At 38.1% G+C, this 24,182-nt stretch overlaps 1 protein-coding gene across 3 annotated transcripts in view; it reads right to left on the reverse strand.

Annotated features, from left to right (window-relative positions):
- Positions 1 to 268: 268 nt before the first annotated feature.
- The window catches only part of FAM120B (family with sequence similarity 120 member B), a 118,214-nt gene continuing 94,300 nt past the window's right edge, over positions 269 to 24,182 (reverse strand). For all 3 annotated transcript variants that reach the window (XM_020972024.1, XM_020972023.1, XM_078155029.1), the window contains 4 exons: positions 19,925 to 20,033; positions 18,018 to 18,158; positions 8,770 to 8,830; positions 269 to 634 (listed from right to left, as the gene is read on the reverse strand). In XM_020972024.1, the coding sequence (XP_020827683.1) occupies positions 622 to 634; positions 8,770 to 8,830; positions 18,018 to 18,158; positions 19,925 to 20,033 (324 nt within the window). In that variant the 3' untranslated portion in view covers positions 269 to 621. The remainder of the gene's footprint in view (positions 635 to 8,769; positions 8,831 to 18,017; positions 18,159 to 19,924; positions 20,034 to 24,182) is intronic.

Here is a 24,182-nt window from a genome sequence, read left to right on the forward strand (position 1 = left end):
GGGTTTAAATTCTGCTTCTGGCACTTAGTAGCTGGGTGATCCTAGGCAAGTCACTTTACCTAACTTGCCTCAAGCAACTCCCTAGGACTTACTAAGTCATACTTGGCTGTGAATCACAGACCATTCCCATATGGTTATAAAAACTTCTGAAGGTGATAAAGAACATTTGGAATTACCACTCTTTTGCTCTACCACTACAGAGAAAACAGTGGCTAAGCTCAAGTCTGTCCAGATGTTTCACTGCACAGAAATGACATACAGGAGGAAAGAGGTTTTTAATGTGAAGTTTAATTTGAAATCTCACTCCAAATCCAAAAGGATAAACTAGTCATTTCTTTTCAATTTTTGTCGTATCTTGCTTGCTAAAAAAAAAAAAAGAAAAAAGCTATTTTTGTACACTTTTACTTAGTGGCGATGGCTGTCAAATTACAACAGAGAAGACACTATACAAATATAATGGTATTTTCAAGTGAACGCTATCTTTCCCAAATAATTTTTTTTGACTTGGCTTATAGAAAACAGAATTAAACAGGTATATTTCTTTTTGCTCAATTTCCAAGTTTTAAAATGTTTTCTTCATCTGTAAAAAGGTTTCTGCTCCATCCCAGCAGCATTATGGTGTCATCTGGGCCATCTAGAACACAAACAATCAATATGAAATAAGATGCACTAGAATCTTAAGCCAAAGAATGCATGTGAAGTGTGTGTGTGTGTGTGTGTGTGTGTGTGTACATGTGCGTGCCCGTGTGTTTGGGGAGGAGGGTCAGTGCCTCGAGACAGTTAAGGTCTCAAACAGACAATTAAGTGCTTGTAGTAAAGTCCCTGGGAAGAGCAGGAGTCTATCTATGTTAATACTGAGTAAAACAGTGAGATAACAAATAGTTCAGCAAAGTATTAGGCTGTTGAATGAAAGAATGCATAATTAACAACAACAACAATAATAATATAGTACTTAGAAATTTGCAAAGTGCTTTACATACATTATCCTCAAAACAAGCTTGTGAGATGGGTACTACGGGCGTTATTTCCCCCATTTTCCAAATAAGTAAATTGAAGTTGAGGGATGGGGAGGGGAGGAAGGAAATGGGTTAAGCGACTGATTCACCTTCATGTTTTTAATGATCCTTTTTAAACTTAAATTTTCTTTTTTATTATGAACTTAACGATGATCAACAAAACAAACACTGCAGCATACAAAGAAAAAGAGGTATATGAATCATGAACCTGTTATATATAATTTGTTCTTTAAAAAAGGTTTCATTCAGTCATGTCCGACTATTTGTGATCCCATGGACCATACTGTCCATGAGACTGTCTTGGCAAAGACACTGGAAGGGTTTGATATTTCCTTCTCAAGTGGATTAAGGGAAACAGAGGTTAAGTGACTTGCCCAAGGGTATACAGCAAGTAAGTGTCTGAGGCTGGATGTGAACTCAGGCCTTCCTGACTCCAGGCCCAGTGCTCCATCCATGGAGCCACCTAGCTGCCCTTTAAAAAAAGTGTACTGTATATTTAATTTAACAAGGCAGCAACACAATTGCTCTTTGTGTCCCTTTCTTTTTTGTCATCTAGGAATTTTTTAAAAATTTATTTATTTTTAATTTATGCATTTCCATAACAGTATAATTTAAAAAAAGATGATCGCACGTGAAACTGCAAATCTATTATGCACAACTTGCTATTCCTTTTAAAGATATAATAAAGTTATCATGTACATTTTTAAACATTTTATCGTTGCTCTTTTCTTTCTTTTGTTCTTCTCCCTTCTCCTCTTCATACACTCCCCCTGAAGAAGTCAAGGAAAGTAAATCAACCTATGGGTCTCCCTGATGCTGCTCTTCCTCCTCTTGTCTATTACTTTTCTGCCAAGAGATAGGAAGCGCCCTTCATCATCAGTCTTCCAAAGTCATGACTGGTCACTATGTTGATCGGGTTCTGAAAGTTCTTTCAAAATTGTTTATTAATGCAAGAATCTGAGTGCCTTCTAAATTATCCAAAGATATATTATCTTATATTCAGTATAATTTTAGTGGAAAGCATATTCTATCTCATTTGAAGTTTTTGAATTGATGTGTGTATATAAGGTAACTCAATTAATTCTACATATTTAGGACCTTAAGAAAGGCAGGAATTATGAAGGAGAAGCAGCATAAAGAACATCATCAAAGAAATGAAGAAAAAGAAAAAACAAAAAGGAGATGGGCTTGTTCAAGATAGGTGAGAGTGAGGGATAACTACCAGAGACTCACTGGTATCCTTGTGATGTCAGGAGAACCCAAGGAAGGCTCTCAACACAGCTGCAAATGGTGAATTTATGAGAAGACATGGCTAAGAGTCACTAGGATGGGTAGGCATGCATGGTTTGCAATCCGCACCACTGGTGGTGGTGGTGGTGGGGAATATCTACATTGATGAAATCACAAAGCATTTGGGTAGCTGAAGGCACCTCAGAGATTATGTCCAAAATCCTTATCTCTGAGATAAGTGAGCTGCTCAAGGTCACAAAGAGAGTTAACTGAAGAACTAGAGCAAGAGCCTATGTTTAGAGTCTCTGAGTCCAGTGCTCTTTCTATTGTCACCAGCTGTCTCTCTTTGATTAATGAGAACACCAACTTTCCTGATCAGTTAATAAAGCATGTGAAGCACTGGGACTGTGTTAGAACAGTTATACCAATGAAATGGTCCATTTAATAATAAGCCTGTGTTAACTGAGCATACGTTATTATTTGCAGCATAGGGCTCAGAGAATATGATTATCTAGAAAAATGAATTTAAAGAAATTAATAAGGTGGTATTTTTAAAGAGCATGAAATGGTAGGTATACGACAACAACATATAAATGGAAACTCCAGAAAATAAACTTATGGAAGCATTAGAAATTTCAAATGAACAGTAAATGAACATGGAGGCAACTGAGACATTTATAACAGAGAATGATCAGAAATGTAAGGGGAAATGACTAAGTTCCAAAATACATGATTTCCATAGGATTTATGTGACCCATATGAAAGCAGTTAGGTATGCAAATATTCTTAAGAAAAGGAATTATAGGAAGTGTATAATCAGGATATTTCATACTTTTAAAATACAAAGATATTAAAATATTTGGGGAATATACTGTTTTAAAAATGAAAGATGGGATTTGAATATAAGCTGAAGCCTGAAGCTATACATACTTGGGTTTATTAAAGGCAGAGACACAAATGGGTTTATTTTTAAAGCTAGACACAACTGGAAAGGAACTTCTTTTCTTGAAGGATAGGGAATATTTCTTCACAAGTCAAAGCCAAAGGGCAAAAAACATTTGTATGAGTCTTTTAAACTGCCAGGTAACTCAGAAAACCATAGCACATCAGAGCTGAGGGAACCTTAGAGATTATTTATATTCCTACTGTTTATCTCCCCTTCCCCACTTTACAAATCAGGAAACCAAGTCCAGTTAATTGACTTGCCCAAGTTCACAGAACTTGTGAGAAGCAACTCCTAGGCTAGTATTTTTTTTCCCCAAATCAATATTCTACCTCTCAGTTCCCCTGTTGTTTAGACCTTTTTTGGATTTGATATTGTGACTCTGAAACATTTTCAATGGAAACAGTAAAGGACTATTATCTTTAAAAAGAGTATTTTAAAAATTCTAAACTCAATGAACACAAAAATCTCATGAATATTTCCATATAGAAAGAGTATTGTGTATAAAACCATGAATCTCCATTCCATACTTTGTTTTTTTTAAAGTGTATAATAAATCTAACACATTACCTTCTTTTTTAAAATTAAAATTTATTTTATTTTTGGTTTTAGATTCTCTCCCTCTCTTACACATTGAGAAGTCAAGAAATACAAAACCCATTACAAATATGAAATCATGTAAAACAAATTTCTACATTAGCCATGACCTGAAAAAAGAAAAAAAAGAATGAGAAAGAGAGAGAGGGAAAACAAACAAACATGCTTCAATCTGTACTTTGAGTTCATCAGTTCTCTATCTGGAAGTAGCAAACATTTTTCATCATGAGTCCTTTGGAACTGTGGTGGGTCACATGCTGATCAGAGTTACCAAATCTTTCACAGTTAATTATCTTTACAACATACCGTGTAAATCGTTCTCCTGGTTACTCACTTCACTTTCCATCAGTTCACAGAAGTTCTTCCTATAGGTTTTTCTGAAACCCTCTCCTTCATCATTTCTTGCAGCACAATAGTATTCCATTAATTCATAACCACAACTTGTTTAGCCATTCCCTTATTGATGGTTATTCCCTCAGTTTCCAATTCTTTGCCACCACAAAAAGAGTTGCTTTAAATATTTTTGTACATATCTCTTTGGGGTATAGACCTACTAGCAATATTGCTGAGTCAAAGGATATGCACGGTTTAACAGCCTTTTGGGCAGTTCCAACTGCTTTCAGGAATGGCTGGACTAGTTCACAACAATGCATCAGAGTACCTATTTTCCCACATGCCCTCTGGCAAGTGTCATTTTCTTTTTCTGTTACCTTAACTAATCTGATGGGTGTGAGTGGTACTTCTGAGTTGTTATATTGCATTTCTCGAAATATTAGTGATTTAGAACATTTTTTTCTTTTGATAGTTTTGATTTGATTATTGATAGTTTTGATTTCTTCCTCTGGAAACTGCCTGTTTATATCCCTTCATCATTTATCAGCTGGAGAACGGCTCTTATTCTTACAAATGTGGGTCAGTTCCCTACACATTTGAGAAATGAGGTCTTTATCAGAAAAACATGCTGTTGAGATTTTTTCCCAGCAATGGGTTACTTTTAAAGTTGTATTACTAGTCTATGCCTCCTTTTGACCTTTTCTTCGGTGCATTAAAGTTTAAATAGAACACTCCTTTTTTGGGGACATCACTATTGCTAGCCTTTCTCTCTCTTCTACTCTCCTACTTCCTCCTAAAGCCCCCCACCAATCAAAACGATCAGACAAATCCTTGTAACAAAAAAGGCCTGGTCAAATCAAACAAATTCATGGCCATGGCTGGAAATCTCTGTCTCTTCCCGAAACCTGAGTTTATGATTTCTTTGTGTGGAGGTGGGTAACGTGCTTCATCATAGGTCTCTTGTAGTTATTGCTTTGGTCAGGGGTCTTAAGTTTTCAATGTTGTCCTTCTTTACAATCTCGTTATTTTTTCCTGGTTCTACTCACTTCACCCTGAAGGTCATAGAATCTTCATCTCTTCCAAGAATTCTGGTTGAATTTTTGCCCAACCTGTGTTTTACTTCTGCAGTTTTGCTTGTAGATATTTTGGAGTCATTCTCTTTGTATCTTGAGTGTCCCTGTTACCATAATAGGTCTTTATGGTAGGAGTCTTTTTTTTTTTGCTCATTTTTCTTGCCTAATTCTTAACTTCAGACTTGGCATTAGGGCCAGGCTCTGCGTACTTCTGCTGGGAATGTCTGGACTGGTTTAGTCACTGTTTCTTTTGGGGTACTGAGTACTAGGACATCAGAGACATCTCAGGTTGGGGACCTGCAAGCTCTGAAAGCTCTCAAAGAGGTCTGAGCCAGGGCAAAGTCTGATTGCTGCCCTCTGGTTCCAGCTATACAAATTCCTTGTCCTGTTCCTGACCAAAAGGCCTGTAGGGTTGCCCCTTGTTGGAGCGCCAGTAGATGGCTGCTGGACCCAGCTATTATTAACCAGCTGGAAAGCTCTGCTGGCTCAGTGACAGAATAGTATTAGGCTTCCCCTGGATCTGGGGTTCTTGACTTGGTTATTTTTCTGTAACTTTCAAAATGATCTAGACTCCTGATTTCTGAGTCACACAGATGTTGCTTATTTCTCAACTCGCTTCTCAATGCTCCTTGCTGGGCAGCCTAGGGCCTGTAACCACTCTTAATCCTGGAGTACCACCCTTAGGTGCAGGTCTCCTCCTCAGTCGTCCCTGGATCTGGGACTTGGACTAGGTAGTGAGCTACAATTTGTCTCTGTTCTTGCACCCTACACATACTGAGGCTTCTCTAGGTGGAATCTGGGACCTCTGCTTGCTCGGGTGCATACAGAACCTCTTTCTGCTCTGGAATGCTCCATGTGACACACTCCTGGCTGGACCCTGTCCCCAGAGTCCATAGACCTCTTTGTCTATTTGGACCTCGGCTAGGAAAATAACTCACTGTGATGTTTTTCTTGGATTTCTCAATTAAGATTCTGTCTGGCATATATTTTCTAGCTCTGTTTGGAGGAGTTGCAGGCATGTGCGTATGTGTGCACGTGTGGGGAGGGGAGGGTAGGTTGCTGTTCTGTTTCCTGCTACATCTTGGCTTCACCTCCTAATAGCTTTATAAATTAGGATTTCTACTACTATCTCTCAACAGCTTCTTTACCAATTTTCTATCTGAACTACTTTATGCCTGACTATGCATCACAGAACCAAAATTCTATCTTTGCCTGTGTTTCACTTAACAACAATGATAACAACATGCCACCATCCATTCTTGGTGTCCAAACAATTAATGAAAATGAGTAATAAAGAACAGAAAATGAGTCACAGTGGGATGACTCATAGTAAATGTTTCATAGCATAGTTCTCATATGGAGAAAGTCAGATAATTTTTGTTTAACCTCTATTCTGGCCCTAGCATTTGTGAAGCACTCCCACTTTTTGGGAGGGTTCCAACCTGTGATTTCATTACTGCAGAGAAGTCTCCATGTGTAATGTCCGTCTATCAATGCAGATAAGCAGGCAACTCACCTGCAATGTACTCTTTAAGAGTTATCTGGGCCACAGAGAAATTATGTAACTTCCCCACAGTTTCTCAGTTAGTGTGTGTCAGAGGAAGTACTTCCACCCAAGTAAAGACTCTCTGTCATGTGGCTTCTCTTCTTAAGCACCAAGAGAGCAAAGAGGTGAAGGCTTTAATTCTCTTTTCTAGGATACTGAAGTAGAAAATAATCTCCCTGTTGTGTGAAAAAAGTATCTGACAAAGCATACCATTAAAATAAGCCAAGAATACTTTTAGAACAAAACAGCTGCTTAAATGACAGTTCTAATTAAATGTTTAAATTACAGTTCTAACTAATAACTTAGAACTATAGAATCTTAGAGATGTAAGGAACCTGAGGGGTCTAGCACAACTAACTCTTTGACCAATACATATACATTCCCTCTATACAATCCCTGACAAATGGCCATCTAGCCTTTGCTTAATGGAATGATTTTTCTTTAATTTTTCCAGGTATATTTTTGCAGCCCCTATTTCATTATTTTTCTTAATAACAACAGTCAGGCAGCATTATTTTAATTAATTTGCCCTGAATAAGGATGCTGCTGAGAGTAAATGTTTTAGATAACTGTTTTGTAGTGAATTTCTTTCCACAAATCTGCATCAGTTTGTATTATGTTGTAAATACTTTCATATATCCAGGATAAGTTTTTAAGGTGTTACTGGAACAATTTAAAATGAATATTTAAATTTATTACTGAGTGTAAAAGCACTGTTTTGAATTAATTTATAAGCAGTAACAGACTGGTACATGACAAAGTACAACATATAGCAGATGTAATGTGTATTTTATGTTCTAAGCTACTAGGTTAGTAAATCTATCCAATAGCCTAAACTGCTTTTACATCTTCCTTAACACTGGGGTAATAACAAACCTACAACTCAAAACTCCTCGGCCAGAGTCAGCCATTGAATTTAAGAATGATTTCCCGAGGGAATTTGGTAATTAATGCTTTTCTTTGAGCTCTAAACAAAGTATGTATTTGATCCCAATGCAAAAAGGCCAGGAGAATGTTAAATATTAAAAATAAATAAAAACAGTGACTAGCATTACATAGTGATAGTACTCATTTCCTTTCCAAAGAGACCTGGCTTGTGTATTTTCAAAGAAATACGTGCTAAAGGATCACCAATGCTACAGGTTCTTTATTAACTTGCAGCCATCCCAATCTTCTTTTCTATATCACAGATGCCTGGACTAACTCCCACAAGAGAGTAAATGACACGGGTTTAGCTAATTTACTGATCCATTCTCACTAAGTGAAATTATACCACACTTCCTTTTCTCTCCTATGAAGGTTCCTGGCAATGTTTCTATTATAATTGTGGGCTGGCAAGTTTCAGTGGTAAAGTGATTATATATTGCCTTATTGATATTACTGCTCTTAAGTCACTTAAACTTTTTGGCAAGATTTTAATATATAGCATTATTGAAGCCTGTGTGAAACAATTTAAAATTCATACTATAAACAGGCTCAAGGAAGAATAAAATCTGCCCAGCCATTAAATGAATCCCAACTAACACAATTCATATAGTCCACAAAAATCCTAGGAAGGAAAACAGAAAATAGTAAAACAAATATCACTACCAGGTATTTGCCTAGCTCTTTTCACTTAAAAATCTCAAAGCACTTCACAAATATTGACTCAGCAGCCCTGCAAATGATTAGGAGCAAATTGATTATTTTCATTTTTATTCTGAAGTGATTGGTAGGGTCAGTGACTTTGTGAGTTCCGACTTTGCATCTCAACCATCTTTATCATTACCCAGTTCATACTTAATTAACATATGTTGACAGACCAGGATATTTAAATGCTTTCAAGACTTTGCTCTAAAAGATAAAACATAAAAAGTTATAAACTTATAGAGCTTAGTTGAAAGTGCCCTTAGAGAGAGATCCTCTCGTCCAATCTCCTCATTTTACACATGAGGAAAGTGAGTACCAGAGTTGAAGCAAGTACTAGTTCATTTTGGCCTAGAGTAATACCTTTTTTTTTAAACAGTCTGAAAGTAGATGCCATTTATTTACCTGGGAGTGTGCTGGAATCCTCTTCTCTTCTGGCTTTGCTCTTCTGACCTATATCTTCTACCTAAGAGATGTATGCAAAAATAAAATCCGAACCATATAATTCGATAACTCAAAATAGTTAAATTAGGAAAAATAGCACATTAAGTATTTACCAAAAACATATATTTGGAGAGTAGTACTTTATTCTCTTTTCAGTTGTTGGCACTTGTCACTATCTGCCCCCCCCCTCCATAATTATCCTATGATCTATAAAGTGGGAAGCAATTAATTAAGAGAGGTAGAGCTGTTGGTGGAAAGAGTAAAGCTGAAGATTTTCTTTTTAGGAAACATAGACAAAATTGTTCCTGTTAACACCAATCCCAACCATCTGCATTATATCTAGACATTTACTGCTGCCAATGACTTTTGGAACTGAAAATTTAGATGCAGATGGCTTTCAGGTAGAAATTTTGCCAAGTAGGGGAAAAACAATGTGTGGCTTTGCTTTCCACGGTCCCTACAGTATTCCTTCCTTCCATTCCTATAATTAAATCACCTTTTGCTTTCTTGATAGGGAGTATTAGGAAGAGAATTCTGGTGTAAGAGTTCCAACCTACAAGGAACATTATGATGTTGATTTAATAAAAAGAGTGAAATTTCTAAAAAGCCAGTGACTTTCTGACCAAAAACCTTCTCCAAGCTTAGTTATGACAGTAATCCATAGACAGCAGATACATAGCTCCTGGGCCCATATTTAAAGGATTTCCAGTTTAGTAGAGCTTACAAAGATCTTTGAAAACCCAGGGTCAACTTCCGTCAGACAATGTGAAGCATAAGAGGAGGGATTTAGTGAAAGTTAAAATTTAATATATAAGTACAAGTCTTACAGGGCACATGTTAATTCAGGAGGTAGTTATCCAAAGCACTCCCTCTTCCTGGGTTACAACCTTTTGGCTGGTTTCACTGCTAGATCACACCTCCACCAGGGGTTGTACAGGAGGAGGGAAATTTAAATCTAGCAAACTGCCACTTGTTAGTATCTCTGGCAAAAGGCTGTTAGGGCATAGGGTTAAAAAAAAAAGGCCCAACATGAGGTTTCCAAGTGATTTACTAATTTCAGTTATACTATGTCAATCCCCTATTACCATGGCCAATCAAGATCTACAAACATGCCTGCACAAATCCTCTTCTACAGCAGTAAAGTATTAACAGAAACACCGAAAATCCACAGGAAGATTGGTGAATTGGTAGTTACCATGTGTGGGATCTCACAGATCATTTATCACCAGCTGGCCAATGCAAAGGTATCTAACAGCAGGGAAAAGGTTAAGCATTTCTCACTTCAGCTGTAGTTTTGTTCTTTGACCACCAGTTAGCATTTAAAAAGTTCTAAGTAGGCTTTGATGTTTAACACCTCCCTGAGGTTAATAGGGATGATGCAGTTCACACCTCGGTGGTTACCATTGTTTACAGGGAGAAAATTTTCTGCCAGGCCTTGCTTAACAGTGGAAGATAGCCACACATTTACGCAGGAATGGTTCCCATGGCCAGCAAAGACCATCCAAGGCCTGTGATTTTCATGTTTAATTCCCCTTACTAGCCAAAGGGAGCGGGCTTAACCCTTACCAATACACGGAATAGAAAACTCAGAGCATTGAAGGGCTTGCCATCAAAGGGTAACTATTTTTACCCCACAATGTTGATTTTGGAAGACAGGCTAGTTCTTTAGTTGGCACAAACAAACCCCACTTAAGAATATAGATATCAGCCTAGAATTTGGTGCTTCTTTGCTTTTCTACTCTGAATTCTATGAAACATCACTGTGAAAGAAGCCCAAAGGACAGGAGAACTGAGGTAGGAAAACTCAGCTGAAGATGACCCTGTGACCATAGTTTTCAGAAAACACTTTCTTCACAGAAGGTAAAATGAGAGAAGAAAATTGCTTGAAAAAAAATATTTACCACTTAATCCTAGCAAAATATTCCATATCATCTGTACCTCATTCAGCTACCTGAATTGAGAAAACAAATACAGGAAAAACGAACACTGTATTCACCATCATATGGGAAAACACATCTAGAATGCTCCCTGGCATTCCTAACACAAGGTTTATGGATCTCCTTGCATTTGTAAACGCTTTGACACCATACTAACCTAATATTTGATACCTTAATTTTTGTTTTCAATCTGAAGATCTCACAGTGCTAAATTTTCCAGCACTGTACTATAACCTGGAAATCCTGCTGAAATTCTTTTGTGTCAAGATTGTTACCCTTCTACCAATAGGGTAAGAGCAGATTTCTTCAAAATTCAAAGCACTACTAGCTAAATTTCAGCCAAGTCCTTGGATCCTAGCTTCTGAGGTCATTCATGTTTTATTGTTCCTAAGCAACAAGAGGAGCACCTTAGGCAACACTTGCCCCTCCCGCCGGCAGCCAAAGCACCTAAGCCCTGCTGGCACTGAGGCCCAGGTCTGACAAATGTTTCTCAGAATTCAGTTATCCCTCTTGACATTTTTAAAAATCAAACTTGTAATATGATGTAATGAGACTTAGGAAGGGCAAAGACACACAGCTGATGGGTAGAAAATGATTGATTGAAAATACTTCTCAAAATACAATAAAAATTTCAGGAGCTAAGAATGACAGGGAGATTATTCAATGAATTTAATGGTTCTGACACCCTTCCTTTCCTTCCTACATCCAAAAGTTCAACTGTTCAATTCTCTGTTAAATTTCTATACTGAAAAACAGAAACGTATGTTTTGAGTTAAATTTCTGTAGTACCAGGATAGAACCACCTACCCAGTAAGGATGCAATAAATATTTGATAGTAAGGTGATAGTAAGTTGACGGATAGTGATATTATTCCCTTTGTCTTACACTTCATTAACTAGATAGAACTAATTAGTACGAAGCACTCCTGAGTGTTTAACAACAACAACAACAACAATAACCACAACCACCACCACCACCAGAGAATCAGACTTTAGGTTCAGTAGCTGCTCTACTGAAATGATGGCTGCCTATAATCTGGGTTTCTGCAACAGCCACATGCCTAAGTACTTCTTTCTGAACTTAAAATGACTGAGCTGAGACTCTTGCTCAAGGTTTCCTAGTTCTGAATGGGACCACCATTTGGATCATTTACTAGAAGACTGTACTGGGTATGAGCAACAGATACAAGAAAAGAAATGTGTGATAATTTATAATTATAGACATATGCAATTAATTAAGAAATTACTGGAAATGGGAACACTAAAAGGCCAAAACAAAGGGGATCAAATGATAACAGTGTTCCTAACAAATGATTAAAGTTAAAACACAAATTCTTCCCTTTCTCTGTGATTCTTTTCCTTCTCTCTCTCCCTCTCTCCTTCCTCCCACCCCCTTTCTCCCTTCCTTCCTTCCTTCTTTCCATGGAACTGTGACTTCATTGGTGTAGGGAATTCCAGATATAGAAACTTTCTCCACTGATGCAGATCAGCAACTGTGTCAGTTGCCTTGGAGACTAAGATAACACTAACACCACCACCACCACCACCACCACCACCACCAACTCACAATTACATAGCATTTTGAATTTGGAAAAGCAATTTACATACGTTTTTTCATTTGAGTCTCACAACACCCTGTGAAATAGGTACTATTATTATACTCATTTTGACAGATGGAGAAACTGAAGCCGAGAGCGCCCAGTCAGTGATTTGCCCAGGGTCACCCAGTCAGTCTGCAGGATTTGAATTTCTTACTTCTAGTCAGCATTCCTAACTCCTGAGCCAGACTGCCTCTGAGGCAAAGTGACTTGCCTTTGGTCACAGAGGCAGGATGTGAACCTGGGCTTTCCTGACTCCTGTCCACCACCCCATGACTTCTCTTAACAGTGTGTAAATTGAACATGTACAAATATTTTGGTAAATGATGTACTCCTGGTTGTAATCACCCTATTAGGTGACTTTGCTTAACTGCCCTCAGGAACTTACTGTGTGTGGCAGGTTTGTCTATTTTCTGGCTAGCATCTGTTGTGGCAAAACAAAATGTATCAATAACAAATTTTTTTTAAAGGAAAGAAGAAATTGTTGGGAAGATACTGTGAGCTTGGCATGCACTAAGTAGAATTAAGGCCATGATCTTAATCAACCCTGGTAGAGCACTGTGGATTTGTTTGAAGACCCATAATGCCTACAAGACCAAGAATTAAAAAAAAAAGATACATAAATGCATATACATATATACACATACATATATTTATGCACGTACACATATATACCTACATATATATTCATACACATATATGTATGTGTATATATGTAAATGTAAATTTGACCATACCTTACAAACAACTTATGATGACCTTTTATAACATTTAGCAGAATGTCTTGTACATAAATAGGCACTTAATGTTTGAATTGAATTATTATAGGAAAAACAAAATAATGAAAAATTGCTTTGTTCTCTCTAAAAGTTCCCAGTCTCATACAGATTGAGCAAAGTGTTCCTGTAGCACACAGAACAAGATGGCAGTCTCACTCTTTTCTTCTCTAGGAAAGTGAAGGGATAGGGCAGCATTCACCACTAAACCCTTGGAAGCCAACCATTACATACTACTCTAAGTTCTGGAACTACATGTTGATAGATTGAACAATGACAATCTTAGGGATATAGATAAGACTGACTACAATGAACCCATAGGTCATTTGTATCAGCAATGTCAAATTCACAGCTAATTTGTGGTTTTCTAATTCAGTAAGTGGTCCACAGGGATCTATTTCTATTTAAGTTTGGCAACTTGGCTTACACAGTGACTGCTGGACACGTTTACTCTGATGCCACAGAGGCATATGGATGTCTCTATGTCCAAAATGGAGCTCATTCTATTTCTCCTCAAACCCACCCCTCCTCCAAATTTCCTTTTCCCCCAGTTTAGGGTGCCATCCTTCTAGGTTCATAGTTTCTCAACCTTGAGGTCATTCTTAACTCTTCTCCCTCCATCACTACGCATGTCGAAACAGTTCCCAAGTCTTGATGATTGTTCCTCCACACCTCTCCCACTTGTCCCCTTCTCTTCACTTACACAGCCTCTACCCTAGTTCAAGTTCTCATAAATTCTCACCCAACCTAGCACATCAGACTTCTAAATGCTCTCTCTGCTTCTAGTAGCTTTTCCCTCTTCCTAATCCATTCTCCACAGAGCTGCCAAGTTATTAGTGCAGAAACACAGAATCTCCATCAAAGGATGCTGGTGGTAACAAGATGGCCTTTTGCTTCTGGGAGAAGCCTGGGATCATTAAAAGCATGGTATGATTTCCCAAGTGCAATGCACCCTTCTCTCTTTCTTCTATTCATTTCTGGGTCCAGTTCATTGTCTTTTTGCAGTGCCTTAACAATGAATGTATGAGCTGCCCATCCAACTGTGTATCATGATTTGGGTAATAAATATTCTTTATGTGCTTGGTTTCCCTTTTCCCTTGCCCCTGTCCAACACTTGGACAATTAGGCTGAATTCTTTTGGGGGAAGAAAAAAATTTGGGTGGATCTGAACCTGTGATTGTGAGGAACTCCTTATATGGAAAAACTCTACATCAAAGCAGATTAGAAACTTCTACTTAACTTATGGCCTCAGAGAGTTGCCTTGGGTATTGGGAAGTTAAGTGAGTTGCTCATGGTCACACAGCTAGTGTATGCCAGGGGAAGGACTTGGACCTATGAAATGGTCATTCCAAGGATGGCCCTAATTTAATTTGTCAGGCTATCTCTCAAATGAAAATTTACCTTATTTAGGAGGCTTTGCAATGTTTTTGGGCTTGGGACAATGACCACAAACAGGAACATCTGGAGGACCTCACTGTCTACAGGGAATTCCTTTTCTAAGTGGCTTCTGAGGTAGGAATCCTTCATGACAATGGCAAACCTTTGGTGAGCATAGTTATCCCTGTTTTATGCTTTGATACTTATATAACCAGGGGCTCATCATAACCTCTTGCATCTTTCAGGTAATCTGGGATAAATTTTACACATACATGGAAGGCACCTGTTGGAAGAGAAGCTTTAAGGTGGTATTTTGTTCTACCGAATCAGAGGTTTTTTCATAGTTAACAAACAATACAATACATAACAAACAATAACCCTAAGGGGAATCTCATGTTTTCTGTACTGTTCAGTCAACTGGGTGACTTTAAAGATGGAGTCTGCTATAGAATATTGCTTGCCTGTCTGTTCCCTTTCACATCTTTGTCAAGGATGCCCTTGATATGTGTGTAGATTATTCTCATAAAGAATTTGTAGGGATAGGAGAATTCCTATTCTATATTCCCACAGGGGATCAGTGGCTGGTGGCTACTGGTACTGCCTCATTTACCTGTAGCAATAATATCCTTTTTTGTAAGCATTTGTTATTATCCTCTTTTCTGTCACATATTTTTAGAGTCCATCTCTCAGTGACCCCAAAATTGTGCTGCCTCCAGATTGGACACATACTGTACTTAGTCTGGTCCTGATCCTTTCTCCCTCTTGGTTTCTTTAGCGCCACTTCTACTTTCTCATGCAGCAAACTGGGGACTCTGATGTTTGATTCTTGTGGCAGTGGCTCTGCTGTCAGTGACAGGAAGAGTAGTTTCTTACATTAACCTTGAACAATCTTTTCCATTTTCCACCTGTTAACTGTATCCCTTGCAATTTCATCTGTAAACGCTCTTGGTATGATTTATCTTACCTTGACCTTTTGCTAAGCTTCCTATAAATGTCCTTTTTTCCCCTCTAGTATTCCTTGAGGTGATCCTGCCTGCAATTTTCCACCGAGCTCCTCTGTAAGATTTTATAGAGCTGATACTCTAAGTCACCTCTCCCTTGGACTACTGTAACAGCCTCTTAGTTAGTCCCCCTGCTTCCAGTCTTCTCCTTTCCCAAACTATCCTCCACACAGTAATCAAATTTAATATTACTAAGATGCTGGTCTGATGATATCACTATTCAAAAATCTTCACTGGCTAGACACTAGGGTAAAAAAATATAACCATTGTTTTGGTATTTAAAGCTCTCCATAGTCTGGCTCCTCTCGACCTTTCCAGACTTATTTCATATTCTTTCTCTTTACATACTCAGGTAGAGATAGCTCTTAAAATCCCTCGCTCCCTTCAAGGATCAGTTCAGGAGCAATCTCCTAAAGGAAGCCGTTCCTGCCTGTCCCGGTCATAAGCAACGTCTCTATATCTCGGGATAATAACTCAACAAAAGATCTGATGCAATCCAACAAACATTCATTGTAAGGCAAGATGCTAGGTGGTGAGGGGATTAAACATGTTCTCCACATCCTTAAGGAGCTCATACCAGAGAAAATATTAACAGCTAGCATTTATATAGCATTGTGCTGCTTTTCTGTTGTTCAGCTGTTTCAGTTGTGTCTGACTCTCTATGACCTCATTTGGTTGTTTTTTTTTTTCTGGTAAAGACACTGCATTGGTTTGCCATTTCCTTCTCCAGCTCACCTGACACATGAGGAACTGAGGCAAATAGGGTTAAGTGACTTGCCCAGGATCACACAGCTAGTTAAGTGTCTGAGGGCAGATCTGAATTCAGAAAAAGGAGTCTTCCTGACTCTAGACCTGACACTCTATTCACTGTTCCAACCAGCTATCCCATTTTACTGTTTAAAACATTCTTTACAAATATCTCATTTGATCTTCACAACAACCCTGTGGGGTAGATGCTATCGTTATTATTATTATTATTTTTTGTAATTAACCCAATTATTATAATATAATAATAATACTTAATATAATCTATAATTATAGATCAGGAAATTGAGACTGAGAGAGAGGTTAAATAACCTGCCTAGCATCATGTGGCTAGTGTCTGTGGCAGGATTTGAACTCAGGTCTTTCTGATTCCAAGTCTAACACTCTGTCCCAGGCTACCTAGCTGCCTCTAATCTAAAATAAATATTTTAGACACATATATGCTACATCTTGCTTTGTATTAAAACAAGAAACAAACTATGTCCATGGCAATTATATCCAAAAATGTCATGCTTTCCGATGATACAGTATTCCAGAAAAAGTGGTCTTTCCCATTTGCTTTTAGGGTAGGGGACAAATTCATCTATCATTTCCCATCTAGTGCTCAGCTACTAAACTATCATACTGAGTGAGCTAAAATAATTCAATATGTATTTGAATTAATGTAAAGAAAATCTTTTCCTAGACTCTCAGTTATACGCCAGTGACATAAATATACAGATGACAAAGTTTCATTTTTGCCTTTGGAAACTTGGTGCTTAGCATAGAGGCTAGCATGTAGTTGATAATAAATGTTTATTGACTGACTGCCTGTTACTTGCTAAAGGAAAAATCTTACTTATATTCATACTGTAACAGAATTTAGAGAAGAGGATGGAATGTTGCTAAGCACAATGAATTAAACCATCTATTAAACCATCCAGCTATGCTGGATAGCTGGTGGCATTATTTGGCAAACCTCTGAAGGTTAAACTAGTTCAAGTGAATCTCTAAAATAACTTTAAGTCCAAACCTTTGTAGTTTTTCCCTTTTCTAGTTTTAGTAATGGAACATTCAGAAAGCTTTGCATGACCAATGTTCAAAATGAAAACTGCCCTTGGTTTTAGTTAAGCATTACATTAACAATTTCTGAAACATTTACAAGTTTTTAAGGTCATGATGTAAAAAGCTAAATCATGATTTAGATTGAAAATAATGATGTGTTTGCACAGTACTACTATTTGAAAGGATAAAATCATAAATTTGGAGTAATTTGAAAGTCTATAGAGTTAGACTGTCAACAACTGTTTCAAATTTAGGTTTAAAATGTAGATGTGAGGTTTTCCATGTATTTAAAGTGCAAATTACTGTGTACCCAAGTCAGCTTAACATCTGCATTAAAACCAGATATCATCTGTATCACAGATGTAAGATGTAAAGGATTTGTTATTTCCCAGATTACACTGTAACACTTTTACACAATATAAGCCAAGTCACGGAAAAACTCAGAATAGTGTTACTAGTGTGCTGTATTTTATTAGGATTGAGTTAAAAGGACATATGTGTATATGACTATTATAACAGTTTTCTATTGTTTAAATACAAAATTATAACAAAATAGGAAGACTATGCTTAACGGAGTGACAGAAAATTAATAAACTATGAAAAAACAAAAAAATATGGAATTTATCTGTGTTTTTACCATACCAAGGAATGTAAATTAGATATGTATCAATTGTAAGCATGTATGATGCCATTCTATGAATTTATTTTTTACCTGAAGGACCAGTTTCAAATCTAGAAGAGTAAGGCCCAAGGCCTCTCCATTGGTGTCCTTGGTTGGGATTATGAAACAAAGATGAAAAAAGAGGCTGATGTGATCTCTGGAAACTGGAGCCCCATCTTCTGCTTTCTGACTCTATGAGGACATAGATTTATTATATTAACACCTATCAAATGTTATGTTCAAAACTACATATCATGTACAACACAGTCTGGTAAGGCAATATCCAACATCCAATATCCAATGAAGTCTGGCTTTTAACATTACTGAAAAGTAGGAGAGCCCTACCATCATCAACCAGTTGATCACAGACACCCTGGATATGATTGCTGGAGGGTCCACTCCCTCCCTAAAGCTCCCAGAAATTTTCACTGAGGTGGAGAGTGTGGCCATAAGACATCACATGTAATATGGTGACTGCTGTTAGCAGGACATCTCCACCCCCACCCTTCCCCATGTCTCCACTAGTAGGCCTTCTTTATTAGTAGTAACACCTCAGTTCCTTCCATTGCAGGCCTCAAGTGAGAGTGTAGAGTAGAGTCTCACTTCCAAAAATTTGGGTATCCTTGTTCTAAAGGATATTAGTGCCTTTATAAAAATTTTAAACTTAGAAAAAACTCTTACTATACTTACTAGTTGATATTTGCCTGGTCCTATTATTTCTATTCATCCCATGTACTAAAGGCTTTAGTTATGTTCTTCACTGATTTATCCTGATCCTTCTCTAGCCTTGAAAACTATTATAACGTGATAAGGTAACAAAGAAATACAAGCCAAGAAGACAAGGATGTTCATTTCAACATAACTTTAAGCAATCTAATTATAAATTATTGAAGCAGCTCCTGGGTATGTGGTACAGTATCTAGCATAATGTCAAACCAAAGAAGTATTTTAAAAATAAATACTTTTGAGGATGGTGAGGGCTGAGGACAAAAAGCTAACCACTCACAATGGTTAAGAGGTTATCTGCTTGACTCCACCCATCTCTAGACAGGTAACCATTTCCTCATTCACTGAGAGAAAGATGATGGGATTAAAAGGATTCTTTTCATCCCTACACTTCTTCATGTCATCTCTCTTTTCTTAACAAGTAGAACAAAATGGTTTCCTAATAAACAAATATCAGAGTGGAAAGTACTTGTGCTACTATGCTATACAAAAGTGTGGTTGTTAGTGGACAAATACCACCTTGAGAGCTGTACACTGAAAACTCCTATTTCTGGCTAGCTCATTGGTAGTAGAAGAAAAGGTAAGACTCTAACAGACTCTTGGTTGTGGAAAAATAAAGAAATATAACTAAGTGAACTTTCTTCTCCTTGCTCTGAGTTCCTTTTACCAGTTAGAACACCCATTCCTTAACCCTCACTCTCAAGATGAAATTTTTAAGATTGATTTAATAATTCCTACACTCTCTCTCTCTCTCTCTCTCTCTCTCTCTCTCTCTCTCTCTCTCTCTCTCAGGAGACTCAAATGTGCCAGAAGACTGGCCATTCTCAAGTTCTCAAAGTGGGCAGGGAAGTAGCATTTGTGAGAAGTGTTCTTTTATTCCATCTGCAAAAAGAGAAAGATGGAGCTGCTGTAATTATTGGCATAATAAGTGCCTTAATTTCAGAGGAGCCTACAGAAAGAGGTGGGAAGGGCTTTCTTTGAATGTTATTTAAAAATTTTATAATTAGTGGAAGGTGAATGGTTCCTTTCCGAACATGTTTTACTATAGGACCAGAGCTTAACACTAAATCACTAGCTATAGACCTACAATTTTATTTCAGGTCTTTCCTTTAATTTATCAGTCTTTCACTACTATATATTTTTTTCACACCTGAGGGAATTAGAGGGGTTTTTTGGTAATAATTCCTTAAACATTTATTTTAGTGGCAGAGTTAATATCCAACAAGGTCAACCTCTGATGAATTCATTCCCTCGCTGTTGGCTTTGAAGAGCTCTGTTGTTCTTCATGCAGGCTTTGCAAATGAGTGATTTTAGGTTCTGGAACTCAGTCAGCCAATATTTCTGCAAGACAAAGACTTAAATTAATGCTATGCTATGTGTCAAGGTAAGGCAGGTCTGATATTAGCAGCTCTGATAGCGTATGCTAGTTAAAGTTGCTACAATTAAAAAGCTAGTTCTTGAATCATGGATTCAAGCTGGTGATTTGCCTCAAGGCAAACCACAACCTGTTCTAGTCCCAGGGACTTTCAGTGCCCTTGATATTCTGTTCCTAAAGCATTTACTTAGAAAAAAAGTAGAGAGTTTAAGGCAGGCCTTTGTCCCTCATACTCTCCAAGTGAGGAATAACAGAAATAGGACCCTGGTTCTACTTTGTTAATGTTCAGAAATGGGGCCATGTTTAAGATGGATGGCTGGGGACATTCATATTCTACTGCTAGAGGTAAAATTCTAGGTGTAAGACAGACTATAAGAAAAGTATTTGATTAGAATGTTTTCATTAATCAGAAATGATAGTCAGAAGGAAAAAAAAGGCATAGGATCATCAGATTCATGGGATCATGGTTTTTGAGCTGCAAGAGACCTCATAGGACATCTACCTCTCATTTTAAAGATGAGGAAACTGAGGCCCAGGGCGGTTAAATGACCTGTCCAAGGTCAGAAAGGCAGTAAGGATCAGAGGTTGAGATGATCTGAATCTAGGGCCTCTGTGCTTCCAGTAGGTCTTCCATCACACCAGTATGAATGCACTGTACCAAGATCGCCTTGGGTGTAAAGAAGACTTGAGTTCAAGCTTAACTTAACCATTCAGTTTCTCAATGAAATTCTCTGAGATTCTAAGTTGTAAACCAGCTACTGACCAATTCCTCCCAATCAAAGGGTGGTTCCTCCTTTGAACAGTTACTTGGGGTTCAAGGTAACCCTAAAACTATAGCTCATGAGTCCCTACTGATATGCTAATAGTCATATTTACATACCTAGCTCAAAGGAAAGACATTCACTTAATGAAATATTGGCCAATAAGCATTTATTAAGCATTTACTATATGCCAAGCACTGTGCTAAGGACAGGGGATACAAAGAAAGGTAAAGGACAGTTCTTATCTTTGCAGAGCTCACATTCTGATGGGGGAAACAAAATGAAAACAACTGTGTACAAACAAGCTATAAAAGGAAACATAAATAGGAAGAGGTAAGGTACTAGAATGAAGAGGGATTAGAGAAGGTAGGATTTCAGCTGAGACTTACAAGAAACCAGGGAAACCAGGAGGTGTATATGAGGAGGCAGAGCATTCCAGACAATGAGGACACTGAGTGAAAATGCCTATAGTCAAGAGATTGAGTGTCTTTTAATAGAATAGCAAGGAAGCCCAGTGTCACTGGATCACAAAGTACATGCACAATGGAGTATAAGGGGTAGGAAGACTAGGAAATGTATATGTGCGGGGTAGAGCTAGCTTATGAAGGACTTTGAAAGCCCAAGAATTTTGAATTTGGTTGGGAGGTGACAGAGGGCAATGGGAGTTTACTGGAGGGGGTGGAATAGGGAGGGATTTGAAGCAAGCAGATCCACTACCAAGTTATTGCAATGGTCTAGGCATGAGGAGATGAGGGCCTGCACTAGAACAGTAGCAGTGTCAGAAAGAAGATGGTGTATTCAAGAAATATTGAAAAGGTGAAACTGATAGGCACTGACGGACTGAATGAAGGGAGGGAGGGAGCTGATTGACAGTAAGGAAACAAGGATCTACCTAGGTTGTGACAGTTGGAGATGTGAGACTAGAAGTCAGCAGAGAAGTTAGGGCTGGATAAGTAGATCTGTGAAACATCAGCACAGAGATAAACAATTGAATCCATGGGACTTAATGAGATACACAGCCTTGTGGGACACTTATGGCAAGTAAGCACGATCTGGATGTAAATTCAGCAAAGGAGCCTGCGAAGGATTGATCAGATAGGTGGGAGAAGAACCAAAAGAGAGTAGTGTCCTGAAACCTAGAGAGAAGAGTATCAAGTGAGGAAGAGGATGATCAACAGTGTCAAAGCTGTGGAAAGATCAAGAAGTATGAGGAGTGAGAAAAGGCCACTGGGGCTATCAATAGCCACATGAAAATATGCTCTAAATCATGAATAATTAGAGAAATGCAAATTAAGACAACTGAGGTACCCATCAGATTGGCTAAGCTGACATAAAGGAAAATGACAAATGCTGGAGGGACTGTGGGAAAACAGGCACTGTAATGCACTGCTGGATTTGTGAACTAGTCCAACCATTCTGAAAAGCAGTTTGGAACTACGCCCAAAAAGCTATTCAACTGTACATACTCTGACCTAGGGTACTGGGTCTATACCACAAAGAGACCGAATAAAGAGGAAAAGGACACATATATACAAAAAATATTTATAGCAGTTATTTTTGTGGTAGCAAAAAATTGGGGATATCCATCAATTGGGGAATGACTGAATAAATTATGTTCTATGAATGTGATAAAATACTATTGTGCTGTAAGAAATGATGAAAGGAGGGTTTCAGAAAAGCCTGTGAAGATTTGTATGAACTGTTGCAAAGTGAAATGAGCAGAACCAGCAGAACATTGTAGACAGTAAGAGCCATATTGTAAAAATAATCAAATGTGAAAGACTTAGTTGCTCTGATCAATACAACAATCTACGACAACTCCAAAGGACTCATAATGAAGTATGCTATCCACCTCCAGTGTACAGACTGAAACATTCTCTCCTTTCTTCTCTTTTTCTTCCTTCCTTTCTTCCTTCTTTCTTCACTCTTTCTCTTTCCTAATGTAAGAATTTGTTTTATGACTATACATATTTGTAATGGGTTTTCTTTCTTCTCAATGGGTAGGGGAGGTAAAGGAGGGGGGAGAGAATTCAGAACTCAAAATAAAATTGAATTTAAAAATAAAAAAAAAAGCTCCAGTGGAGGAAGAGGAAGAAGAGGAGAAAAAGGAGGAGAAGTAGAAGAAGAAGAAGGAAAAGAAGAAGAAGGAGAAGGAGAAGAAAAGAAGGAAGAGGAGAAAAGAAAGGGCCTCTGGAATTGTCAATTAAGAGATTATTGGTAATTTTGGAGAGGGCAGTTTCAGGTGAATGATGAGGTCAGAACCACACTATAGAGAATTAAGAAAAGAGTGAGAGAAGAGGAAATGGAATAACCCCTTCTAAACAGCCTCTATAAGGAGTTTAGCAACAAAAGAGATATGGGATGACAGTAGAGATGGAAGGATCAAGTGAGAATTTTTTTGAGGATGGGAAAGACATGGGCACGTTTGCAGGCAGGAGGAAGCAGCCAACACAGAGGGAAAGATTGAAGAAAAGTGAGAGAGTAGAGATGATGGAAGGGGAAATCTACTGGAGGAAATGGGATGGAATGAGATCATTTGTGCAGGTAGAGAGACGGGTTTGCCCTGGCAAGGAGAAAGACCACCTCTTCATGTGAGAGAGGAATGAAGGAAGAGATAATGGCAAAATGTATCTGAGTGATATGGGATGAGAAGGAGGGGAAGAAGAGAGAGCTCTCTTGGGAAATGGCCTCAACTTTTTCCAATAAAATGAGGCAAGGTTCTCATCTGAAAAGGTGGTGGAAGGGGAGCCACGGGAAATGTGAGGAAGGATGAAAAGGTTTGGAGAAAATGCTGTGATAAGTGGGACAGTGAGTTAATTGGCGATATATAATAAAAGGATCGTCTAGCAGCAGTGAGGGCCAACCTGAGGTTATGTAACATAAATTTGTAGTGATCCTAGTTGGCACTATTTCTGACTTTTTTCCACCTTCAATTAGCAGCACATGTGTAGACATGAAGGTAACAAAAAGTAAGTGATCCAAGGTTAGGCTTGACAGGGCACTATCAGTGATATAAGGGGCCAAGGGACTCAAGAGGGCAGTGTGTAGAGCTGAACTAGTTTACTAAGTGATAAAGATGGGGAGAGGAGGAGGGAGTGGGCCAGGGAGAGGTGAGGGGCTGGGCGAGGACTGAGGGGTCAAAAAGTTGGAAGTTATGGTGTGGACAAAGAGCAGGGTTTAGTAATGGAAGGCAGAGGGAGAGGTAGAAAGTCAACAGGTTTTGATCATATAAGGAAATTTCAGAGTTCATGAAGATTGAGAGGTTATATTAGTAGGTGATGACGAGATCAAGAGAATGATCATTGTGTGTGTGGCTGAGATGAGGTAGAGGAATAGGCCATGGGAAATGAGTAG

This window comes from Phascolarctos cinereus, unplaced genomic scaffold (genome assembly GCF_003287225.1).
Source record: "Phascolarctos cinereus isolate Bilbo 61053 unplaced genomic scaffold, phaCin_HiC Scaffold_5;HRSCAF=322, whole genome shotgun sequence".
Classification (NCBI taxonomy): domain Eukaryota; kingdom Metazoa; phylum Chordata; class Mammalia; order Diprotodontia; family Phascolarctidae; genus Phascolarctos; species Phascolarctos cinereus.